Source organism: Leptopilina heterotoma, unplaced genomic scaffold (genome assembly GCF_015476425.1).
Source record: "Leptopilina heterotoma isolate Lh14 unplaced genomic scaffold, ASM1547642v1 Lhet_68, whole genome shotgun sequence".
In the NCBI taxonomy this organism is placed as follows: domain Eukaryota; kingdom Metazoa; phylum Arthropoda; class Insecta; order Hymenoptera; family Figitidae; genus Leptopilina; species Leptopilina heterotoma.
This window is the reverse complement of record NW_025111157.1, coordinates 1,450,984-1,476,757: the sequence shown is the minus strand read 5'-3', so window position 1 is coordinate 1,476,757 and position 25,774 is coordinate 1,450,984. Positions and strand designations below refer to the sequence as shown.

Genomic DNA, 25,774 nt, shown 5'->3' with positions numbered 1-25,774 from the left:
TTTTCTTTTTTTAAACGCTATTTTGAATTAATTGAATTCTTATGAAATTTTATTATTTATGAAAATGTAATTGAATTTTTGAGAAGAATTTTATTATTTATGAAAATAATTGAATTATTGCGAAAAAATTTATTAAAATGGTGTAAAAAGAATTGAATTTCTGTGAAAAATTTTGTTATTTTGAAAATAATTGAATTCTTCATAAGAATTTTATAAACATTGTTTTAAATAATTAATTTTTTTGAAATATAATAAATATTATGAAAATTTTATTTTAAATAATTGACTTCTTGTGGAAAACTTTATTTGTGAAAATAATTGAATTTTTCGATTAATTAATTTAAAATTGGATTAAAAATATTTGAAATTCTGCGCTATGAGTTTTATTATTTTTGAAAATAATTGAATTTTGGATGAATGTTATCAATTTTTTCTTTAAATAATTGAATTCTTTTGCGAACATTTATAAAAATACTAAATATTGAAAATAATTGAATTTCGAATATTTTTTAAAATAATTGAATCGTCTTAAAGAATTTGATTATAATTTTTGAGAATAATTTTTTTTATTTCTAGTATTATCGAATAAAGTAGTGGAAATTCTAAAAAAAAAAATAAACAGAAATATTAGCTTTTAGTGGTTGAAATCTAAAAAAATTTCCAAATAGTAGCATAACGTAAAAAAGTAGTAAAAAGTAGGTTTTAGTAGATGAGTGCGAAGCTTGCTATATTTAAATACGGTAATTTAAAAGATGTATAAATTGCAAAAAAGGAAAAAACTTAAAAGGAAAAATAATATGAATGATTTATCTAAAGGAGAATATTTCTTTCCAGAACACAAACGTCGAGACGGGGCAGACTGGGGTTGGACCTCCCGTTCACAATGGAATAAAATTAGGATGGATTCAGGGAGTTTTGATACCATGTCTTTTGAATATATGGGGTGTTATGTTATTTTTGCGATTGTCCTGGGTGGTTGCGCAAGCGGGAATTTATCAAAGTATCATCATAATCGGGATATCAGCTGTTGTATGCGTCATCACGACTCTAAGCTTGAGTGCAATTAGCACTAATGGAGAAGTAAAGGGAGGTGTGTTGAAGTTACCTTTTCCGAAGGAGTGGCCCTGCCACTATAAATAAAGTATTTCCCGTAAAGATAAATTTTATATTCAAATTAATACACTCCAACATTTTTATAAATTAATATCAATAATAATAACAACTCTTTTTCACTTATTAAAATCAAATTTCTTTATAATAAAACAAAACTTGTATTTTACTAATATAAACATTTCTCATTCTTTCAGGTGGTATTTATTTCATTATATCCAGATCATTGGGACCAGAATTTGGAGCCTCGGTAGGAATAGTCTTTGCCTTTGCCAATGCGGTGGCAGCATCAATGAACACAATAGGATTTTGCGACTCATTGAATCAATTACTTAAAGAAAATGGACTTAAAATTATTGACAATGCTGCTTATGATGTCAGAATTATTGGCACAATTGCTCTTTTGGTGATGATCTTAATTTGCGCAATCGGTATGGAATGGGAGTCGAAGGTAAACTTGTAAAAATATTTTAATCTTACGATAATCTCACAGTAAAACGTGAGGTGTTAAAATAACACCAGAATGGATTGAAATAATCTGCAACAGTTTAATCTCTCTAGGATTAAATTAACACCAGAAAGGATTAAAATAATCTATTTTGGTGTTATTTTTAACTATGAATCAAATTTTACTTTAAATAAAACACCAAAGTCAACGATTTGTAAAAATTCAACGAATTTAGCTTCTCCAGGGAGAATAGTAAGCTACTAACTTACTAACTAACTTAGTAACATAGTTACTAAATTCAATTGTGTTCAAAAATTTAAAAAAATTCTCGTCAAAATTTCAATTCTCTTTATAAATAATAAGATTCTTCTCCGATATTCAATTATTTTACAAAATTTTAATCAAATTCTTGTCAAAATTTCAATTATTTTCAAAAGTTTTCTAAAATTCAATAATTTTCAATATCTACTATTTCAATAAAACTTTCCAAAAGAATTCCATTATTAGAAAAAATTTCAATAAAATTCTACGCAAACATTCAATTATTTTCATAAATAATAACATTTTTTACAGGAATTCAATTATTTACAAATTTTTTTTATAAATTTCTTCGCAATAATTCAATTATTTTCATAAATAATAACATTTTTACAAGGATTCAATTATTTTTATAAATAATAACATTTTTACAAGGATTCAATTATTTTTATAAATGAGAAAATTCTTTTAGAAATTCAATTATTTTCAAAAATAATAAAACTCATTGCATAATTTCAATTATTTTTAATGCAATTTTAATCGAATTCCTCGAAAAATTTAATTATTCTTAAAAATTTTATTAAAATTCACCCAAAGAATTTAATGATTTAAAAAATTTGTTGATAACATTTTTTACGAAAATTTAATTTTAAGAAACATGAAATTAATATATTATTTATTTGTGTATTTAAATAATTGAATTCTCGTAGAATTTACTAATAAAAAATGGTTTTAAAAATGAATTGCAGTGAAAATTTAAGATTATAATTAAATATTAAATTATAACGTGGATTTTTAGAAATAATTAAATTTTGAAAAAGTTTCAAATTAAAATCATTGAAATTCTTAATTTTTCATATTTTTCACAAACAATTCTGTAGAATTAATTCTTTTTACAAATTTAATAGGATTTTTATTGAAATTACTTCAAGTTTTTATTTTTCAATATATGTTTAATTGCAGAATTTCCGAATAATTGAAATTTTGTAAAATTGAAATGTAAACGAATGAATTTGAAAATTCTCAAAGAACCTTTTTTAAAAATTATTAAAAATAATGGATTTATTGAAGAATTATAGTTAAAAACACTAGAAAAAAAATTGAATTTTAGAGAAGTTACAAATTATTGCAAAAATTCAATTATTTTCAAGAATAATAAAATTCATCTCAAAAAATCAATTATTTTCATAAATAATAAAATTTTTCTCGAGAATTCAATTATTTTAAAAAATTTCTGACAAAATGCTTTATAAATTTGAAAAATTATAATAAAATTGGTCAATACAATTATTTTCGTGAAATATAACATTCTTCCTAGGAATACAATTATTATTATCCAAAATGTTTATAAAAATCTTCAAGATAATTCAATTATTTTCGAATAAAATAAAATTCTTCAAAGCCATTCAATTATTTAAGAAATTTTAATAAAATTCTCAAAAAAAAATTTAATTTTTTTCCAATAATAAACATTTCTACAAGAATTTAATTATTAAAAAAAAATTTAATAAAATTCTTCGTCAGATTTCAATTATTTTCAATTTTTTAATGAAATTTAATTATTTTCAAAAAGTTTTAAAAAATTCTGAGAAATTTAATTATTTCGAAAATTTTAAATAAGATTCTTCACAAGAAAATAATTATTTTCATAAATAATAATATTTCTCTCCGGAATTCAATTATTTTAAAAAATTTTGATAAAATTCTTCATAAAAATTCAATTTTTTAATAAATTATTTATTTTTGTATTTAAATAATTGAATTCTCGTATAATTTTCTAATAAAAATTGAATTAAAAACGAATTTTAGTTAAAATTTTAGATAGTTGAATATTAAAAGCATTATTGCGTGGATTTTTAGAAATAATTAAATTTTGAAAAAGTTTCAAATTAAAATAATTGAAATTCTAATATTTTCATATTTTTGACAAACAATTCTGTAGAATTAATTCCTTTTAAAAGTTTAAATAGGATTTTTATTGAAATTATTTCAAGTTTTTATTTTTCAATATAATATTTAATTGCAGAATTTCCGAATAATTGAAATTTTGTAAAATTGAATTGTAAACGAATGAATTTCAAAATTCTCAAAGAACTTTTTTAAAAATTATTAAAAATAATAGATTTATTGAAGAATTTTAGTTAAAAACGTTAGAAAGAAATTTAATTTTAGAGATGTTACAAATTATTGCAGAAATTCAATTATTTTCAAGAGTAATAAAATTCTTCTTAATGATTCAATTATTTTTACTTATAATAAAACTCATCGCAGCGTTTCAATTATTTTTCATACAATTATAATTGAATTCCTTGAAAAAAGTGATTATGTTCATGCAAGTTTTAATAAAATTCGACAAAAGAATTCAATTATTTAAAAATTTGTGAATAAAATTCTCTATGAGAATTAAATTTTGAGAAACATTGAATTATTCAATAAATTATTTACTTTTGCATTTAAATAATTAAATTCTTGTAGAATTTTATAATAAAAATTGATTTTCATTTCATAAAAATGAATTTCAGTTAAAATTTTAGATTATAATTGAATATTAAAAGCAATAAAGCGTGGATTTTTAGAAATAATTGAATTTTGAAATTAATTTTTTCGAAAAAGTTTAATTGAATTTTCTCTTATATTATTTGAAGTTTTTATTTTCTAATATGCATTTAATTAAAGAATTTAGGAATAATTGAAATTTCGTGAAATTGAATATTGTAAACAAATGAATTTGAAAATTGCCAAAGAACTTTTTCGAAAATTATTAAAAATAATAGATATAAAGTAAAATTGTAGTTAAGAATTTTTGAAAATAATAATTGAATTGGAGTAATGAAAATAATTTTGAAGAAGTATAATATTCTTATAATATAAAATAATGATTTTATTACTTGGTCATCTTTAATTATTATAAAATATGTAGAAATTGATTACTCCAAGTCGAAGACTCGGAGTTATCGATATCTTCATGTTTTACAGTTATAAAAAAATTGAATGAACTAAAATTTCATTCATTGTAAAAAATAACATATTGATTATTTTAATCTTTTTTGGTGTTAATTTAATCTGCAACACTTTTTAATACCTCACGATTTACTGTGAGCTCTTGAGAATCATATAAAAATAAAATAATTAAAGAACCCTTATTTAATCAGGCGCAGAATTTTCTTATCGCCATCATTACAGCGGCAATTTTCGACTTTCTCATTGGGTCTTTAATTGGTCCATCAACATTGCAACAAAAATCTCAAGGATTTGCAGGATTTTCAAGTTAGTAAAAAGTATTATTATTATTATTATTATTCAATCTATTGAAATGTATTATTTTTGGAATAGGAAATATTCTATCATACTGGGAGAAGAAAAATATTTGAGAGGAAAATAAGACTTTTTTTTGCCAAGTCATAAAAACTATTAGCAATGTTTCCCCTCTTTTTCGTATTTATAATTTACTTTTCTTCGATAAACAAACAAAAGCAATTCCTCTCTTGAGCCTGCGATTGGAACTCCCACCCTGAGTATATATATATTTGATCTATAAATATATATGAACCATACGTATATATTCATTTTCCAAGATTTCGCCTCAGATATTTCGCACAATCTCGTGAATTACACATGTTCTTTTTATGATAATTTTGTCAAGATCATTATGTCAATGAATGAAGCTTAATGAAATGTTGTTATTTTCAAATTGAATAGGTAAAACTTTTATGGATAATTGGGGACCGGATTATCGATACTCTGAGAACGTGAATCAGACTTTCTTCTCTATTTTTTCCATTTTCTTTCCGTCAGTCACTGGGATTCAAGCAGGTGCTAATATTTCCGGGGATCTGAAAGATCCGGCGAGCAGCATCCCAACTGGCACACTCCTAGCCCTATTAATATCAATGATTAGTTATGTGACATTCGTTCTTTTCGCCGGAGGGGCTGCTTCGAGAGTTGCCAGTGGTATTGTTGCAAACAATACGATAGTGGAGTGCGTTGCAGGTGTTGACTGTATAAAGTATGGTCTTCACAATGATTATTCGGTAAGACATTTTTAAGGAAATTTTATTGAATAATTGAAATTGAATAATGCCTTTTTGCGGTTTAGAAATTTAATGCTTCTTATTTTCAGATAATGCAACTTATGTCAGTTTGGGGACCGTTTATTTACGCTGGTTGTTTTGCAGCGACACTCTCCACGGCCTTAACGAATCTACTATCCGTTCCTCGCTTAATACAAGCTCTCGGTCAAGATAAAATCTATCCTGGTTTGATATTTTTTAGTAAAGGATATGGAAAATCCGGAGAGCCCTACAGAGGCTATGTGCTAACTTTTCTTGTAGCCGTTCTCTTCGTCTTAATAGGTGAATTAATTTCTTTATCTCCCTAAAGTTAGCGTCGACGCTGTCGCTAAGCATCAAAAACAATTTTTTTTTCCACGAAATCGAACCCCAAATAATAGTTTTTGACGCTGAGAGTCAACGCTAACTTGAGGAACATCTTTATATTAGAATATTAATGATAATAAGGAAAGCTTCTTCTAAATGTTGAAATATTTAAATTTTCAGCAAATTTGAACTTGGTGGCACCACTTATTTCAAACTTCTACCTCGCATCTTATGCCCTCATCAATTTTTGTACATTCCACGCCGCCCTCGTTCGTCCCTTGGGTTGGCGTCCAACATTCAAGGTTTGTATCAATCATTCTGCGCGAATAAGACCTTATCAACTTATTATTTTTCAAAAACTTTCCACAAATGTTTCTCAAGATTTTTCAACATTTTACCCCTCGTGTAGAAATTGACATATTTTGAGCATAATATGGCATGAAACACCTTCCCAGATCGGGGCCAGATCTGGCCGGACTTGGCCCTGATTAGAGCCATGGCATAATTTCTAAACGGGCCTGAAGTACCTTTTATCACTATTCTGTTTCTGTATGTTTAAAATAAGGCTTCGTACTCGATAATTAATTTTAAAAAAGTAGCAAAAAACTAGCTATCGAAAAATCAATAAAACACCCACGATTTTTTTAGATTTAAAGATAACAAAAAGATCAAATTCTACTTTTCATTTCCATTAGTTTTCCATTAATCAGAATCACGATTCTAAATCGACCCTTTATATAGTAAGTTTTCGACTACATGTGTATTTTAGATCACGAATCTAAATCGCTTTAGTTTTATATTAATTGAGGGTGGTCACAAGTTTCAGTTTATCAGTTTCCCTGACATTTCCCTGACATTAAAATTACTCTCTCTGACAAAATTCTTTTTACAGGAAAGTATGAATGTTTACGGGAAATGAGTAAAATTTATGAATTTTAATAATTTCTAAAAATTACAATTATAACCCTTCCTGGATTTAATTATTTTCTACAATTTTCAACTAAATTTCATCTCTGAATTAATTAATTTAACTTATTATTATTAGCATTATTTTTATTATTAATAATTTAAGTTCTTCTAGAATTCAATTATTTAAATAAAAAAATTCAATTTTTTATAATAATTGCAACTCTTCATAATTTTTCCTAAAGTTATTAAATTTTTGAAAAGAAAAATTTTCATAAATTTTTATTTACATTGTTCAAAGATAATTGAATATTAAAAAATTATTAATAAAACAATTCTGATAATCAATTTTTTAAAAATATTTTAATTTAATTTTTCGAAAATTATAGAAATTTATTAAAATTTTTAGAAAAAAAAATTGAAATTTGGTAAAATCTTTGAAAAATAATTGTAATTTGATACAATATTTCAAAAATATTTGAAATTTGTTAAAATGTTTGAAAAATAATTTAACTTTGGTGAAATCTTTGAAAAATAATAGAAATCTGATCAAATATTTAAAAAAAAAATTAGAATTTGATAAAATATTTTTAAAATAATTGAAAATTTGTTAAAATTTGATTTTTTATGAATAATTAAATTCTTTTGACAAGTTTCTTTAAATTTTTTGAAAATAATGCTTTTTTTAATAATTTTAATTGAAAAAAAAAATTGAAAATTATTTTTTTTGAAAATTTTCAAAATAATTGAATTACATAAAGAATTTTTTCAATTTTTTAAAATAATCTTGTCTGTTCATAATTGTAATTTGAAAATTTGATTAATTCAATTTTATTAAAATGTATTGATACTAATTGAATTTCTGCAAAGAATTTTACTACATATTTATAAAAGTAATTAAATCCTTAAAAAGAATGTTATTATTATTTTTGAAAATAATTAAATGTTTTCGAAAAATTATATTAAAGTTTTTAAAAATAATTTAGTTGTGGAGAACAATTTAATTATTTTAAAAAATATTTGAAATATAAAAATAATTGAAAATTTGTTAAAATTTTTGAAAAATAATTGAAATTTAATTAATACTTTGAAAAATAATTAAAATTTGATAAAATATTTCAAAAATAATAAATATTTGTTCAAATCTTTGAAAAATAATTGAAATTTAGTAAAATATTTCAAAAATAATTAAAATTTGGTAAAATTTTTTAAAAATAATTGAAATTTTGTAAAATATTTAAAAAATAATTAAAATTTGGTAAAATCCTTCAAAAATAATTGAATTTTGGTAAAATTTATGAAAAATAATTGAAATTTGATAAAATATTTCAGAAATTATTGAAATTTATTAAAATTTTTTTTAAATAATTGAAATTTTGTAAAATCTTTGAAAAATAATTGAAAATGGATAAAATATTTCAAAAATGATTAAAATTTGTTAAAATCTTCGAAAAATAATTGAAATTTGATAAAATATTTCAGAAATGATTGAAATTTATTAAAACTTTTTAAGAATAATTGAAATTTGGTAAAATCTTTGAAGAATAATTGAAATTTGATAAAATATTTTTAAAATAATTAAAATTTGGTAAAATCCTTCAAAAATAATTGAATTTTGGTAAAATTTATGAAAAATAATTGAAATTTGATAAAATATTTCAGAAATTATTGAAATTTATTAAAATTTTTTTTAAATAATTGAAATTTTGTAAAATCTTTGAAAAATAATTGAAAATGGATAAAATATTTCAAAAATGATTAAAATTTGTTAAAATCTTCGAAAAATAATTGAAATTTGATAAAATATTTCAGAAATGATTGAAATTTATTAAAACTTTTTAAGAATAATTGAAATTTGGTAAAATCTTTGAAGAATAATTGAAATTTGATAAAATATTTTTAAAATAATTAAAATTTGGTAAAATCCTTCAAAAATAATTGAAATTTGGTAAAATTTATGAAAAATAATTGAAATTTGGTAATGTTTTTTTAAATAATTGAATTTTTGAAAAATATAAATAAAAATGATCAAATTTTTGAAAATTTTTAATTATAAACAGGACCGACCATAATTTGTTAAAAATTTTAATAAGTCCAAAAAGTAAATTTTCATTCATTTTTTTTATTTACATTGTTCGAATATGTAATTAAAAATACTGAAAATATTGAATTTTAAAGAATTATAGAAGCTTAGTTTCATTAATTTTTATTTTTAAATTTACTTTTAAAGATTTTTCATTAAAATTTTTGATACCTGATTCAGTTATCAAAAACATTGAATTTTAAAGAATTAGAAACTAATTTTCATTAATTTTCATTTTTAAATTTTCCTTTTAAGATTTTTCATTAAAATTTTCGAGAATTAAATTATTTTCAAAGTTTGCAATTAAAATTCTTCAAAAGATAATTTTCAAAAATTGTAACAAAATACTTAAAAAAAAAATGTAATTATTTTCAATTAAATTTGATAAAATTTCAACTATTCAAAAAGATTTTATTATAGATATATTTGAAAAATTTTAGAATGATAAAAAATGATTCAAAAACAATTTTTGAAAGATTTGTTTAGATATTTTTCGCATTATAAAAAATCAAAATAAGTTGCACTTTTTTACTAAAAATTTTAGTATATTTTGTTGCAATGTTTGGAAGAAAAGTCGAAATAGTCGCAATTTTTGAAAATAAGTCAAAAAAGTCTCAATTTTCTTAATTTCCCTGACAAAAAATTTGTTTCCCTGACATTTCCCTGATTTTACTGACATGTGTCCACCTTGAATTAATGTACATTGAAACCAACCAAAAGATTTCTAATGATTATACTGATAAAAATTTTTGTTTGATTGTTAATTAGTATTACAACACATGGCTCTCATTAATGGGATTCATTTTGTGCGTGTCAATTATGTTTCTAATTGACTGGGCAACATCACTAATTACGTTTGTGATTATTTTCGCGCTTTATCTCATTGTCGTTTATCGAAAGCCAGATGTCAATTGGGGAAGCAGCACACAAGCGCAAACGTACAAGACGGCGCTTTCAATTGCTTACAAGTATTATATTTCTACTTAATTACTTTACACAATAATTCATTAGTATTTAATTATACTGCATGATAGTTCATTAGTATTGATTTATTAAAAAAAAGCAAAGAGAATGTAAAAAAAATATTTCATCCCACGAATAGAATGATTAATTAGATGAATGTTTTATTTGATTTCAGACTGAATTCAATGGATGAACACGTGAAAAATTATGCACCCCAAATTCTGGCGCTTACAGGATCACCAAATACAAGGCCAGCTTTACTTCACCTTGCAAATCTCATCACTAAGAATAATTCATTACTTATATGTGGGGAAGTTTATCCGGTATGATTAAATATTTCATAAATATAATTACTTGGAAAGAATTCGTCTATGAAAAATATCTCACGATGAATTTTAATATTAGGTATTATACTAATTATGTTGAAGTTGAAAAAGTTTTTTAAAATTGGGTTTTTGACTCTACATTTACAGACTCGTCTTTCTTATCGAGTGCGCACGAATCATTTGAGAACTGGATATTCTTGGCTCCAAAGACATCGAATAAAAGCTTTTTACCACATTGTGGAGGAACTTAGTTTAGAAATGGGGGCGTCTGCCTTAATGCAAGCCACAGGAGTTGGAAAATTGGCTCCAAATGTGGTACTTATGGGCTACAAGACCCACTGGGCGACTTGCAACAATAGAGAACTTCAAGAATACTTCAACGTTCTTCAGTAAGATGATGTTTATTATGATATTATTATTGTAGTTAATTCAGGTTTACCATAATGCAGAGAATTCAGGAGAGTCAAGAAAAAGTCGGGGATTATTATTAAAAGTACTGGAAAAAATTGATTACAAGACAAAAAATCAAATCCAAAAAATCCAAAACGAAAAATCTAAGAAAAAAAAGTCCAACGTACAAAAAATCCAAAATAAAAATGTCTAAAAAGTCAAAAAAAATCTAAAATAAATAAAAATATCCAAAATAAATAATGAATCATGTGAAAAAGTCACGTTTTTACTTTTTACACTATAAAATCGGAATTTTATAATATGTTAATGTTAAAATCGCAGGATTTTAATTATTTACATAAATAAAAAAATTCTTCAGAAAAATTCAATTATTTTCATAAATAAAAAAAATTCTTCCCAAAAATTCAATTATTTTCGTAAATAAATTAAATTCTTGACAAAAATTCAATTATTTTTTTCAATATAATTCCAATTAAATTACTGGATTAATTTAATTATTTTCAGAAATTTAAAATGATAAGTTTACCTATACATTCGATTCAAAGTCATCGAAATGAGCAACTCAAAAAAAGGACAATTTCATTCAAGGCAACCAATTACATTTTTATATCTCAATTTTTTTCATTGGATTTTTAATTTCTTTGGACTTTTTGGTCAGGACAAAAAATAAGTCCAAAGTGAAACAAATGTTTTTTTTTACTTTTTTGAATTTCATTTACTTTGGATTTTTGGTTTGGACTTCTTAAATTTTTATTTGTTTGTTTTTAAAAGAGTTACAGTAACAATATTCTTATAATATAAAATAATATCAGGTTGTCTACTATTTTCGTTTAGCAAAATTCCCGGTTTTTCCCGGCTTTGTCCTAATTTTTCCCGGTTTTTTTTTCATCAAATTTAAATTTATTTAATTTCGAACATAAATAAATCTATAGATTTTTTATGAATAATTAAATTCTTTTGACGAGTTTCTTTAAATTTTTTGAAAATAATTTTTTTTTTAATAATTTTTAATAAAAATTTGGAAAATAATTGAATTAAACAAAGAATTTTTTCAATATTTTAAAATAATTTTGTCTGTTCATAATTGTAATTGAAAATTTGATTAATTCAAGTTTATTAAAATGTATTGATACTAATTGAATTTATGCAAAGAATGTTATTATTTATAAAAGAAAAAAATTAAATGTTTGCGTAGAATTTTATTAAAATTTTTGAAAATAATTGAATTGTGGAGAACAATTTAATTATTTATAAAGATATTTGAAATTTTGAGGAGAATTTAAACAAATTTTTAAACATAATTGAATTTCTGGGAAGAATTTTTATTACTTTTAAAAATAATTAAATTATTTTTTAGAATTTTATGAAAATTTATAAAAATAATTGAATTCTTGTGAAGAATTTTATTTAAAAATAATATTCAACAGAATTTAGTAAATCTGAAGAATTTTGCTATTTATGGAAATAATTGAATTCTTGAGAAGAATTTTTTTTTTACAGTTTCCAGAAATAATTGAATTCTGTCGACGAATTTTAATAGAATTTTTAAGAATAATTACATTTTTCGAGGAATTCCATTAAAATTGTATTAAGAATAATTGAAATTCTGCAATGACTTTAACTATTTATGAAAATAATTGAACATATTGCGAAGAAATTTTTAAAAATAAAATTATAATTACGGTGACTAACTTCCCTTGATTATTTAAGAAAAATTTAAATAAAATTCTTTAAAAGAATTTAATTATTTTTAATAGAATATAAAAAAAATTTCAATTATTCGTTTATAAAAATTATGTTTTAAAAATATTTGAAATCCTGGGATGAATTTTATTAAAATTTTCAATAATAATTGAATTCCTCAGAAGAATTTTATTATTTATAAAAATAATTAAATTATTGCTAAAAATTTTATTAAAATGTTTAAAAAGAATTGAATTTCTGTCAAAAAAATTTGTTATTTTTTGCAAAGAATTGAATTCTTCATAAGAATTTTATTTCAATTATTTGTTTATAAAAATTCAATTATCTTGAAACAACAGAATTGAAAAATTTGAAAAATCTTATTTTTCAGAATTTAAAAAAAAAACTTTGCGAAAATTCAAATTTATTAAAAAATTTTAAGTGTGTATCTTTTTTTAAATTAACTAATAAAAATTTTAATTATTAATCTTCGCACTAAAGAAACATGAATACATTAGAATGTGACTCTTTATAAAATTCTATTATTTATCAATTTTTAAATAAAAATACTTTGAAAATTCGATTTGTTAAAAAGTTTTTAATGAAATTCTTTAACAAATTTAATTATTTTATTTATTTTCAGTTGAATTTCACAAAATTTCTATTAATTCGACAATTTTTTGAAAATTTATTTAAATCCTATATTTGTAGAGATGTGCAAAAAGCTCGAAAAGTCGAGCCGAGCCGAGCCCGAGCCGGCTCGATGTATCGAGTACTCGAAATTTTCGAGTACTCGAGTGACTTCGAGTACTCGAAAAATTCGAGTACTCGGGTAAATTCGAGTACTCGATTAAATTCGAGCACTCGAGTGAATTCGAGTACTCGAATTTTTCGAGTACTCGAATGGATTCGAGCTTTTGACTTACTAAAAAAACTATTAATAAGTAAAAAATTTCGAATTTTTTTGAATTACTGAATCAATATTTCTATTTGCTAAATATAATAAATGCGAAAATTCTATAAATTTTCTCTAGAACTCGAATTTACTCAGAGCTCGAAAAAATTCGAGTACTCGAATTCCCTCGAGTGCTCGAAAAATTCGAGTACTCGAATTAACTCGAGTACTCGAAACTATTCGAGCTTTTTACACAGCTCGGCTCGGCTCGAACTCGGCTCGAGCTCGAACTGATTAGGCTCGGCTCGGCTCGGCCCGAAAAATGAAAAGCTCGAAAAAGCTCGCTCGAGCCTCGAGCCTCGAGCTTTTTGCACAACTCTATATATTTGAATCAGTGACTGATTTTTTACTATCGACTGATTTTGTCAGTCGGTCATCTTTAATTATTAGAAAACATGAAAATATCGATTGCTCCGAGTCGAAGACTCGGAGTGATCGATATCTTCATGTTTTATAATAATTATAATATTTTTAAAAGTTGTTGAATTTCAAAAAGGTTTGAATTTGAAAATTCTTAAAGTGAATCAAAATATTCTTTAGGGTGAGGGAAAAAATGAAAATTTTGTATATATATGTAAATCAGGGAAAGTGAGGAATTTTGATGATTTCTTTCAGCAATGCCTTTGATCACAAACTAGCAGTTGCTATATTGAGGATATCGGAAGGTTTAGATTGCGCTGGTAATGCAAACGGAGTGTCAGAAGATGATCATGGAACTTTGGCGCAAAGCAGTTATGATCTAGCTGGAAATACCCTCATGCACGCGGATAGTGACTTAAGTATGAGTACAGGAATTCCGCGAGTTCAGAGCGTTCCAACGATAGGTATGACTAAACACTAAAACATTTTTATAAATAGAGCAACGTACTTGGTTAAATTAAAAAATTTATCCGGCTTTTATATAAATTTATTCTCGAAATAATTTTCCAGGCTACAACTATCCATGTACAGAAATGTCCTCAGTTATTAGGGATTCTCCGGTAAATTGGAGCGCACACGAACAGTTGAAGCACAAAAAGAAACATGCTGCTGAAAAATTATTACTGTAAGTAATTTCTAAGAATATTATTTATAATACATAATAATATAATTATATTTATGAATATATAAGTCACTTTATGTATTTAAATTCTCTTTTTAGACGAAATGGAATGAGTGTAGTGCCGGAATATTTGACAGTCTTTCAGAAAAAGCATAAAAATGGGATAATCGACGTTTGGTGGCTTTATGACGATGGAGGTAAAGCTATCTTACTGATTTATTCAACTTTGTGAAATAAAATTATAATAACTAATATAATTACTATATAACTAATATTTATAAATTTATAATAATATAAATAATTATAATACAGGTTTGACGATTCTTCTCCCCTATATAATCAGTACCAGATCACATTGGGAGCATTGTAAAATGAGAATATTTGCCCTTGCTAATCACAAACAGGAAATTGGAGCCCAGGAAAAAGAGTGAGTTTATAAATTATACACATTCATAGAAAAGAAAATATTTAAAAGACTTAATTAAATTCTCTTTCGCAGAATGGCAGAAATAATGGCGAAATTTCGAATAAAGTACACAAGTCTTAAAATGGTTGACGACATTAGTATTCAACCTCAAAAATCAACGCAGGAATTTTTCGACAAACTCATATCGGATTTTACTAAAAATGGATCTGAATCGACAGGTAAAGTCATTTACTAAAACCTACTATATTGCTACTTTTTTTACGTTATGCTACTATTTGGAAATTTTTTTTAGATTTCAACCACTAAAAGCTAATATTTCTGTTTATTTTTTTTTTTAGAATTTCCACTATACTTTATTCGCTAATACTAGAAATCAAAAAACTATTCTAAAAAATTATAATCAAATTCTTTAAAACGATTCAATTATATTCAAAAAGTATTCGAAATTCAATTCTTTTCATTATCTAGTATATTTACATCAAATTTCGTAAAAGAATTCAATGTTTAACAAAAGAATTGATAGAATTCTTTACAAAATTCAATTATTTTCATAAATAATACAATTTACACAGGAATTCAATTAATTCAAAATAGCGTTTAAAAAAAAAAATTAGAAAAAAATCAATTATTTATACAATTCTTCACAATTCTTCATTAATTTAAATACTTTCACTAATAATATTTTTCATGGAAATACAATTATTTAAAAAAAAAAAATTTTATATAATTCTAAGCAAGAATTCAATTATTTTCATAAATAATAAAATTCTTGTCAGGAATTCAATTATTTTTGACAATTTTTTATTTTAATAACATTCTTAACAACTATTTAATTAATTATTTTCATGAATAAAAAAATTCATCGCATGATTTAAATTATTTTTAATACAATTTTACAGAAATTGATCAAAAAAATGTAATTATTCTTAAAAATTTAATTTCAGTTCTTCGAAAAAATCAATTAATTTCAATTATTTTAAATTGTTTTAAATTATTTTAAAAAATATTTTATTCAAATTCTTTTTAAAAATTCAATTATTTACAAAAATATTAGAATTTTTCACAGGATTTAAATTATTTAAAAAAATTCTAATAAAATTTTTCGTAAGAATTCAATTATTTTCATAAATAATAAAACTCATCGAAGAATTTCAATTACTTTTAATACTATTTAAATTTAACTTATCGAAAAATTCAATTTTTTTCAAAAATAAACTTTTCCACAAGAATTCAATTATATTTAAAATAAAATTTTCATTATATTTATTATGTTTCGAAAAATTTAATTATTTAAAATAATGTTTATAAAATTCTTATGAAGAATTCAATTATTTTCAGAAACAACAAAATTCTTTCATAGAAATTCAATTCTTTTTAAACATTTTAATAAAATTTTTCGCAATAATTCAATTATTTTCATAAATAATAAAATTCTTCTCAGGAATTCAATTATTTTTGAAAATTGTAATAAAATCCTTAGCAACTAATCAATTATTTTTATAAATAATGAAATTCAACGCAGGATTTCAATTATTATTAATACAATTTTACAGGAATTGCTCGAGAATATTAATTATTTTTAAAAATTTAAATTCAATTCCTTGAAAAAATCAATTATTTACAAAAATATTAGAATTTTTTACAGGATTTCAATTATTTAAAAAAATTCTAATAAAATTTTTAACAAGAATTCAATTATTTTCAAAAATAACAAAATTCTTTCATAGGAATTCAATTCTTTTCGAAAATTGTAATAAAATTCTTAGCAACTATTCAATTATTTATTTTTATAATTTAAATAAAATTTTTAATTTTACTAATTTACAATTTAATATAATTTCACTGTTTACTATTTTTAAATTTGAAAAAAAAATTTTAATTTCACAACATAATTTTGGAATGAGCACACGTTGAATGAAATTTTTGATTTGAAATTTAAAAAATAAAAAAAAGCAATGTTTGGAAAAAACGACTATTGGAAAAATAATACTTTGGTAAAAATGGCCTTTGGAAAAATAATACTTTGGAAAAAATATCATTTGGGAAAATAATAATTTGGATCCTTCGGAATTGGAACTTCTGTTTTGGAACTTTTGACTCCATACCCAATTATTGTCAAAAATTTTAATAGAATTCTTTGTAAAATTTAATTATTTTTAAAAACTTTTCGCACATCAATGATTTTTAATATCTATTTTCAAAAAAATTTCCAAACAGAATTCAATTATTTAAAAAAAATTTTTGTAAAAATCTTCTTAAGAATTCAATTATTTTTATGAATAATAAAAATTTCTCAGGAATTCAATTATTTGTAAATAATTGAAATAAAATAAAATTATAGTCGAAATAAATGAATTATTTAAAAATTTTAATTAATTATCTAGTGTAAAGTCTGAAATAAGTTTTTGAAAATAGTATTATGGGATAATCTGATTTAATAATATTTTTTTAGACTGCATTGTCACCAACGAGGAACTTCAGAGTTTAAGGGACAAAACCCATCGGCAATTAAGACTACGAGAACTCCTTCTAGAAAACTCGAGTCAATCGACTTTAGTTGTAATGTAAGTGATTCGTTTGTAATTGAAAAATTGAAAATAATTTAATTTTTCTTTTTCGACTCAATAAAAACTATAAATTTTCGATTTAGGTCATTGCCAATGCCAAGAAAAGGTGCAGTTTCTGCTCCATTGTACATGGCATGGCTAGAAGCACTCACGAGGGACATGCCACCCACGTTACTGATAAGAGGGAACCACACTTCAGTATTAACATTCTACTCCTAGTATTTAAAAAAAGTTGGACTTTGTTATGCAGCAAAGGAATCTAATTTTAAACATTATGATCAAATTTATCTTTTTTTTTCGTCACACATAGAAATAATAGTTTCAATATTTTAATGACGTATTTAAATTTATTTTTTATTACTAAACGTTAATTTTATTTATTTTTAAATCTATACAATCGCTTTTATGCACAACAAAATCCATTTTAGTTTTTAAATAATTTTAGTAAAATAATAAATTTAGGGAAACAGTATTCAAGCAATTTGCTATATATATGGTAATTATGTACATTAAATTTTTGACTGAACTGATATTTATTTTAAACAAATTTTCCATAAAGTAATCAATTCAGTCAAATATTCGATTTTTATAAAAAATGAAAAGAAAAGAACAAAAAAAAAAAAAATATATAAAAAAATGTATTGTTAATAATCTGTGAAAAATATTTTGCACAAACATTCTATAGAAAGAAATTATTTTATTACAATGAAAAACTTATATTATTTTAGGATTTTGTTTGTTATCGTATATGTCAATAGTTCAGAGAGTTTTTAATGGAAATTTATTTATTTACTTAATTTTAAGAATTTAGATAATAGATTTTTAATCAACGTGATGAATTTATAAATTTAATAAAAGAGCATAACATTATACAAATTCGCTTCCACTGACGATGTACACTAGTCTCGCTTAAGAATTTAAAAAAAAATATGCTTATTTGAATTCGACTGACGTAAGAAACATAAGTATAAAAATATTTACCGTTTTGACATAAAGAGTTGTTTATTATTTTTCCTAGTATTTAATTATATTTTCAGAATTCAAAATTTGTACAAAAATATTTTGGCGATTGTTCTTTTTTTTTTTTTTGAAAATTTATCTTAATTTATACGTCATTGCTTCTAGTTCTAGTTCTTCTCGAAAAAGACGTAGTTCTAGGTGTTATAATCCTATATTTAAATTCAAACACCAAAATTAGTATAAAAAAAAAAGTTGAATTTAGAAAATACCAGGGCTCGAACCAGTGAAAGTATTTAAAAATACGGACTTTACGGAACAAAAATGAAAAATTACGGACCATTTACGGACCAAATTACCGACAAAATTATAATCAATCCAAGTCAAATAAGAGAACATTTTACTTAAAACTAGAAATTAAATTTTTCATAACAATAAAACATGAAGATATCGATAAATCCGAGTTCGGAGTGATTCGACTCGGAGCGATCGATTTCTTCATGTTTTATAATAAAGATGACTGAGTGATAAAATCATTACCAATTCAATTATTATTTTCAAGAATTTCTAACTAAAATTATTCTTTAAATCGATTATTTTTGATAATTTTCGAAAAAGTTCTTTGGCAATTTTCAAATCCATTTGTTTACAATATTCAATTTTACGAAATTTCAATTATTTTTCAAAAAAATTAATTTCAAAATTCAATTATTTCTAAAAATTCACGCAATAATGCTTTGAATATTCAATTATTATCTAAAATTTTAACTAAAATTAATTTTTTAATCAATTTTTATTAGAAAATTCTACGAGAATTAAATTATTAAAATACAAAAATAAATAATTTTTTAAACAGTTGAATGTTTCTTAAAATTCAATTCTAAAATTAAAAGAATTTTATCAATAAATTTTTAAATAATTGAATTCTTTTGACGAATTTTAATAAATTTTTCAAGAATAATTACATTTTTGGAGGAATTCGATTAAAATTCTATTAAAAATAATTGAAATTCTGCGATGAGTTTCATTATTTGTAAAAATAATTGAATCCCTAAGAAGAATTTTATTACTCTTGAGAATAATTGAATTTCTGCAATAATTTGTAACTTTTCCAAAAATTAAATTTTTTTCGTATTTTTAACTAAAATTCTTCTTTAAATCGATTATTTTTCATAATTTTCAAAAAAGTTCATTGACAATTTTCAAATCCATTTGTTTACAATATTCAATTTTACGAAATTTCAATTATTCGTAAATTCTTCAATTAAATATATATTAGAAAATAAAAACTTGAAATAATTTTTTTTAAAAAATCCGTAATTAAACTTTCTCAAAAAAAATTAATTCATTAAAATTTTAACTGAAATCCATTTTTAAATCAATTTTTATAATAAAATTCTACCAGAATTCAATTATTTTAAAAAATAATTAATCTCATCGAAGAATTTCAACTCTTTTTAATACAATTTTAAATTAATTATTCGAAAAATTCAATTATTTTCACAAATAAACTTTTCCACAAGAATACAATTATATTAAAATAAAATTTTCATTATATTTCAACTTCAATATAGAAATTCAATTTTTTTTAAACATTTTAATAAAATTTCTGGCAATAATTCAATTATTTTCATAAATAGCAAAATTCGTCTGAGGAATTCAATTATTTTTGAAAATTTTAATAAAATTCTTAGCAACTATTCAATTATTTTCATTAATAATAAAATGCTTTTTGGGAATTCAGTTATTTAAAAAAAAAATTTAATAAAATATCACACAGATACAATTAAACTTTCTCAAAATAATTAATTCCACAGAATTGTTAGTTAAAAATAGGAAAAATTCAGAGTTTCAAAGATTTTAATTTGAAACCTTTTTAAAAATTTAATTATTTTAAAAATTCACACTCTATTGCTTTTAATATTCAATTATAATCTAAAATTTTAACTGAAATTAAATTTAAATAAATTTTTTTAAGACAATTCTACTAGAATTCAATTATTTAAATACAAATAAAACAATTTATTGAATAATTGCATATTTCTTAAAATTGAATTCTCATAAAGAATTTTATTCATAAATTTTTAAATAATTAAATTCTTTTGACGAATTTTAATAAAATGTTTGAGAATAATTACATTTTTTGAGGAGTTTGATTGAAATTGTATTAAAAATAAATTAAATTCTGCAATGATTTTTATTATTTATGAAAATAATTGAATGATTGAGAAGAAATTAACAAAAAAAATTGAATTCCTGTGAAATTTTTATTATTTTAAGAAATTAATTAAAGGTTTGCGTAAAATTTTAATTAAATTTTTTTTTACATAATTGAATTCTTTTGGACAATTTTAATTATAATAGTAAATATTGAAAATCATTGATTGAGAGAAATTTTTGAAAATAATTGAAATTTTGCCAAGCATTTTATTAAAATTTTTGAAAACAATTGAATTTCGGAGAAGAATTTAATTATTTCTAAAAATAATTGAAATTTTTGCGAAGAATTTTATTAAAATTTTTGAAAATAATTGGATTTCAGAAAAGAATTTAATTATTTTTTAAAAAAATTAGAAATTTTAACGAGAATTTTATTTTATTTTTGAACATAATTGAATTTTTGTGTAGAATTTTATTACTTTTGAAAATAATTGAATTCCTGCAATCATTTGTAATTTCTCTAAAATTCTCCAAATTATATCGTACAATTTGCACAATTTTCATTTTTTCTCAATAAAATTATGGACATTGCGAACTTTTTTTTTAAAAAAACGGACTTTTACGGAATTTACGGACCTAGTTCGAGCCCTGAAATACCGAAAAATAAATACCAAATGATTTTTGTCTCATAACTCACTTTGGACCGTTGTTTTCAAAAATCTTTGCAAAAACAGGTTCAATTTGTTCAATCATATCGGAAGCTAACATTGATCTCTGTTTAAGTTTAAAAGTCGCTGAATTACATTCTCTAGTCATTCGTGATGCACCATAGCAAGCAGTGATTTGAGGTGAAAGTGCACATTCACTGGGTCCGGCACTAATCGCCCACCACCAGAAAACGGCCAAAATTCCCGCCATAATATCACCTTGTCCTCCACATCGTCTTCCAGATCCACCCAAAGAAGAAGTCACCGTTTCAGTCGCCTTGTGTCCATCAGCAATTATATCCTTCGCCCCCTTGTGAAGAATCACAATATTCTTTCCAATCGAGTCAGCCAAAAATTTAACATCAGCCGCTTTTGGTACCGACGCCGGTTGAATTGATCTATCCAAAAAGCTCTTGAACAATCGACTAAATTCCATTGCATTTGGCGTGAGAATAACACCTGGATAGTCCTTCAAAAGATCCGGTTTCATTCCAATGATAAACAAACCATCAGCGTCAATGACCAGGGGCTTTTTCATATGACGACAAACACCAATGAGCTCGACGACTGTTTTCATATTTTTCTCATCTCTCCCAAGACCACATCCAATAATGATAACGTGCAATCGTTCTAACCATGGTTTAATAGCCTTAATCGGAGTCTGATGATCCAAAATCGGATGAACTATCAAATCGGGACTTAGACATTTTATCGGCGTACTGGCTTCCTTTGTACAAAATATGTGAACTAAATCAGCACCAAGTCGAAGGGCACTCATTCCTGCATAATAAGGAGCTCCCGTATATTCAACTGAACCACCAACAATTCCAATTCGTCCATCCTGACCCTTATGCTTCGAGGAACTTAAATTTGGAACTATTTTCTTAACAGCCTTCACCATGCGCTCATCAGTTGCTAAAGTTGCAGACATTCTCGACTTATTCAGCTGCAATAAACTTTCTCTGAAAAATTGTCTACTTGCCAAAAAACTCTTATAAAATAACATTATAAATTTTCAATTAAATCACTAAATATTTTAAATTATTCCATTTCTTTTAAATTGATTCAATTATTTTACTATTATTGTTATTATTATTAGCAGTTTCTGCACATTAAATATTTTTCGACGAGAAATACATAATTACCTGATAATTATTTCTAAGTTTTTTAAGTATCCAACCAATTATGTAACTTATTTTAATTTCGGTCTATATTTTTACAGTTAACAACCTTTTGAATCCATGACCTAATATTATAATTTTTTGGGGTTAATAAATATTGTTCCTGACACTTCGAATTTAGATAAATAATAGTCTCCTGTCTCTATGTTCAGTTCTATTCACTTTAAAGAAACTGAAAGAAACTTCAACCACGGTGGGAAAAAAAACGAACGAAACGAAAAACAAAAGTTGTTGACTGATATAAAAGTTCAGTATTTAAAAAATAACTTCCGTTTACTTTAGTATCGTAAAATTGATGAGTCATGTACACTAATTATAAACTGTTTTTCTTATTTCTGCAGGAAACGAATTTGTATATAATGTTTACATTTTGCGAGAGAGAATCGCCATCGCGCGCAATGTAGGCGCGCAGATAAAATTTGAGGTTATGTCGCAGACCGCAAACCGCAAGAACAAATTTCGGGAAATTTATAGAATGTCAATGACATTCAGAATGCTCAGAATAATCAGAGTGGTGTTAATTATTAAATAAATTATGTATAAATACTTGAGAATTTATCCTTTTCCATTGATGTCCGCTTACCGGTTGTATTTGCACTCGTAATCCCCTTCCTTGCTTTTTTCACACTGTTTGAGTTTGACACATCACTAAATGACGAAAACGAAGTTTGGCTATCAAACAACAGTTTTATATCATTTTTTGCAATCATATTACCAGAAAAGTAAAGACTAATTTAAATAATTAAACTTCTGTTTAGTTGCACTGTTGCTCTTCCATTTTCACAATTCACACTGTTGCACTCTTACGCACGTATCACATGACTGCAGGACTGCAACTCTTCTCCTATTGGCTGTTGCCCCAGCTACTCATCCCTGCAGACAGGCAACTTAAATTTTGGCGGTAAATATTTAAATATTTACTTACAAAAGTTGCAAGAAATTCGTTAAGCAAAAAAAAAATTTAGATACAAAATTAACTATTTGTCAATTAGAAAATTTAATTGAAAATGAAACTGAGGATTTTTGAACTTTTAGAACATAAAGGAAAAAATTTTATTTGAAAAAAATGTTCTTTTAAATTTATTTACGAATAACTTTAATTGTCGTCAAATTATTCGATATTATTTTCGAAAGAAAATAATTTCTTTTTTTAAATATTTAATTATTATTATTGTTAAATTTTTTAATTGTTTATTAAATAATTGAATATTTTTTAAAATTTAATTCTTATAAAGAATTTTATTAAAAATTTTTTAAATTGTTGAATTCTTTTGACGAATTTTAATAAAATTTTTTAGAATGATGTTTTAAATTATTTAATTATTATTATTGTTAAATTTTTAAATTGTTTATTCAATAATTAAATATTTTTTAAAATTTAATTCTTATAATGAATTTTATTAAAAAAATTTTTAATTGTTGAATTCTTTTGACGAATTTTAATAAAATTTTTTAGAATATTTTAAATATTTAATTATTATTATTGTTAAATTTTTAAATTGTTTATTGAATAATTGAATGTTTTTTAAAATTTAATTCTTATAAAGAATTTTATTAAAAAAATTTTAAATTGTTGAATTCTTTTGACGAATTTTAATAAAATTTTTTAGAATATTTTAAATATTTAATTATTATTATTGTTAAATTTTTAAATTGTTTATTCAATAATTAAATATTTTTTAAAATTTAATTCTTATAATGAATTTTATTAAAAAAATTTTTAATTGTTGAATTCTTTTGAAGAATTTTAATAAAATTTTTTAGAATATTTTAAATATTTAATTATTATTATTGTTAAATTTTTAAATTGTTTATTGAATAATTGAATGTTTCTTAAAATTTAATTCTTATAAAGAATTTTATTAATAAATTTTTAAATAATTTAATTCTTTTGAAGAATTTTAATAAACATTTTTAGAATATGTAGTTACATTTTTCAATGAATTTGATTAAAATTGTATTAAAAATATGTAATTGAAATTCTTCAATGAGTTTTATTATTTCTGAGAATAATTGAATTCCTAAAAAGAATTTTATTATTTATGAAAATAATTGAATCTCTGAAAAGAATTTTAATATTTATGAAAATAATTGAATTATTGCAAAGAATTTTATAAGAAAAATTTAAATAATTGAATTGATTCGACGAATTTTAATAAAATTTTTACGAATAATTGCAGTTTCCAAAAAATTCAATTATATTAAAAATAATTGAAATTCTGAGATAAGTTTTATTAATTCTGAAAAGAATTTTAATGTTTATAGATATAATTTAATTACTGCGAAGAATTTTACATAAAAAAATTTTAAATAATTGAATTGTTTCGACAAATTTCCATAAAATTTTAAGAATAATTGAATTTTTCGAAAAATTCAAATAAAATTGTATTGAATTGAGAAAAATTTTTGAAAATAATTGAATTTCTAAAATTAATTTTATTATTTTCAAAAATAATTGAATCCCTGTAAAAGGTTTTATTATTTACGAAAATAATTGAATTATCGTGAAGAAATTATTTTAAAATTAATGTAAATATTTGAATTCCTGTGAAATTTTTATTATTTATGAAAATAATTAAATTTTTGCGTAGAATTTTATTAAATTTTTTTTTAAATAATTGAATTCTTTTGGAAAATTTTATTAAAATAGTAGCTATTTAAAATAATTGAATTGAGGAGAATTTTTGAAAATAATTGAAATTTGTCAAGAATTTTATTAAAATTTTTGAAAATAATTGAATTTTGAAGAAGAGTTTTTTTATTTATAAAGATAATAAATGGGATTTTATCGAGATTCTCTTGTAAATTTTTGAACATAATTGAATTTTGTGATAATAATTTTATTACTTTTGAAAATAATTGAATTTCTGCAAATAATTTTAAATTGATTCAAAATTTAATTTGTTTTAGTGTTTTTAACTAAAATTCTTCTATAAATCCATTATTTTTAATAATTAATTAAATATATATACAGTGGAACCTCGATTATCCGAACTAACCTAGGCACGGCCTGATTCGGATAATCGAAAATTCGGATAATAGAGGTTTTAATGTTTTTCATAATTAAAGTAAAAAAATTGGACAGTTGAACTATATGTACATATTTAATTTAATACATTTTTCAAAGATATATAAGTATATATATTAATTTATAATAATATATTAATAAAACACAATATATGATTTTTTTAAGACTTTTTTGGCATAAACAAAC

At 22.7% G+C, this 25,774-nt stretch overlaps 3 protein-coding genes across 7 annotated transcripts in view; 1 reads left to right on the top strand and 2 right to left on the bottom strand.

Annotated features, from left to right (window-relative positions):
• Positions 1-18,550, top strand: part of LOC122510409 (bumetanide-sensitive sodium-(potassium)-chloride cotransporter) — a 45,192-nt gene extending 26,642 nt beyond the window's left edge. For all 3 annotated transcript variants that reach the window (XM_043625037.1, XM_043625035.1, XM_043625036.1), the window contains exons 4-19: positions 835-1,090; positions 1,308-1,561; positions 4,969-5,083; positions 5,516-5,847; positions 5,937-6,168; positions 6,373-6,494; positions 9,950-10,149; positions 10,320-10,467; positions 10,618-10,859; positions 14,135-14,343; positions 14,450-14,564; positions 14,661-14,758; positions 14,874-14,988; positions 15,061-15,206; positions 17,441-17,552; positions 17,639-18,550. In XM_043625037.1, coding sequence (XP_043480972.1) covers positions 835-1,090; positions 1,308-1,561; positions 4,969-5,083; positions 5,516-5,847; positions 5,937-6,168; positions 6,373-6,494; positions 9,950-10,149; positions 10,320-10,467; positions 10,618-10,859; positions 14,135-14,343; positions 14,450-14,564; positions 14,661-14,758; positions 14,874-14,988; positions 15,061-15,206; positions 17,441-17,552; positions 17,639-17,774 — 2,832 coding nt within the window. In that variant the 3' untranslated portion in view covers positions 17,775-18,550. The remainder of the gene's footprint in view (positions 1-834; positions 1,091-1,307; positions 1,562-4,968; positions 5,084-5,515; positions 5,848-5,936; positions 6,169-6,372; positions 6,495-9,949; positions 10,150-10,319; positions 10,468-10,617; positions 10,860-14,134; positions 14,344-14,449; positions 14,565-14,660; positions 14,759-14,873; positions 14,989-15,060; positions 15,207-17,440; positions 17,553-17,638) is intronic.
• The window catches only part of LOC122510410 (colorectal mutant cancer protein), an 84,656-nt gene extending 61,315 nt beyond the window's left edge, over positions 1-23,341 (bottom strand). Inside the window, exon 1 of one of the 2 annotated variants that reach the window (XM_043625039.1) lies at positions 23,108-23,341. The gene's annotated coding sequence lies outside the window, so the exon portion shown is untranslated. The remainder of the gene's footprint in view (positions 1-23,107) is intronic. The other variant, XM_043625040.1, reaches the window with a different exon arrangement.
• On the bottom strand, positions 18,323-22,979 carry LOC122510411 (ATP-dependent (S)-NAD(P)H-hydrate dehydratase). 2 transcript variants are annotated; one of them, XM_043625043.1, is made up of 3 exons: positions 22,525-22,979; positions 21,370-22,341; positions 18,323-18,724 (listed from the first exon to the last, which is right to left on the bottom strand). In XM_043625043.1, exons 2-3 carry the CDS (start codon positions 22,308-22,310, stop codon positions 18,661-18,663), a joined length of 1,005 nt encoding a protein of 334 aa, XP_043480978.1. In that variant the 5' UTR covers positions 22,311-22,341; positions 22,525-22,979; the 3' UTR covers positions 18,323-18,660. The 2 variants fall into 2 exon arrangements, with proteins under 2 accessions (XP_043480978.1, XP_043480977.1); XM_043625042.1 differs by having other exon boundaries at positions 21,370-22,325; positions 22,525-22,978.
• Positions 23,342-25,774: the final 2,433 nt, after the last annotated feature.

Bases quoted from the DNA above. Each gene is read 5' to 3' on its own strand.
- LOC122510411 (XM_043625043.1), bottom strand. From the start codon at position 22,310: ATGTCTGCAACTTTAGCAACTGATGAGCGCATGGTGAAGGCTGTTAAG. The intron at 18,725-21,369 runs GTGAGTTATGAG...ATTTAAATATAG, and splicing joins TTTGAAAACAACGGTCCAAA to GATTATAACACCTAGAACTA.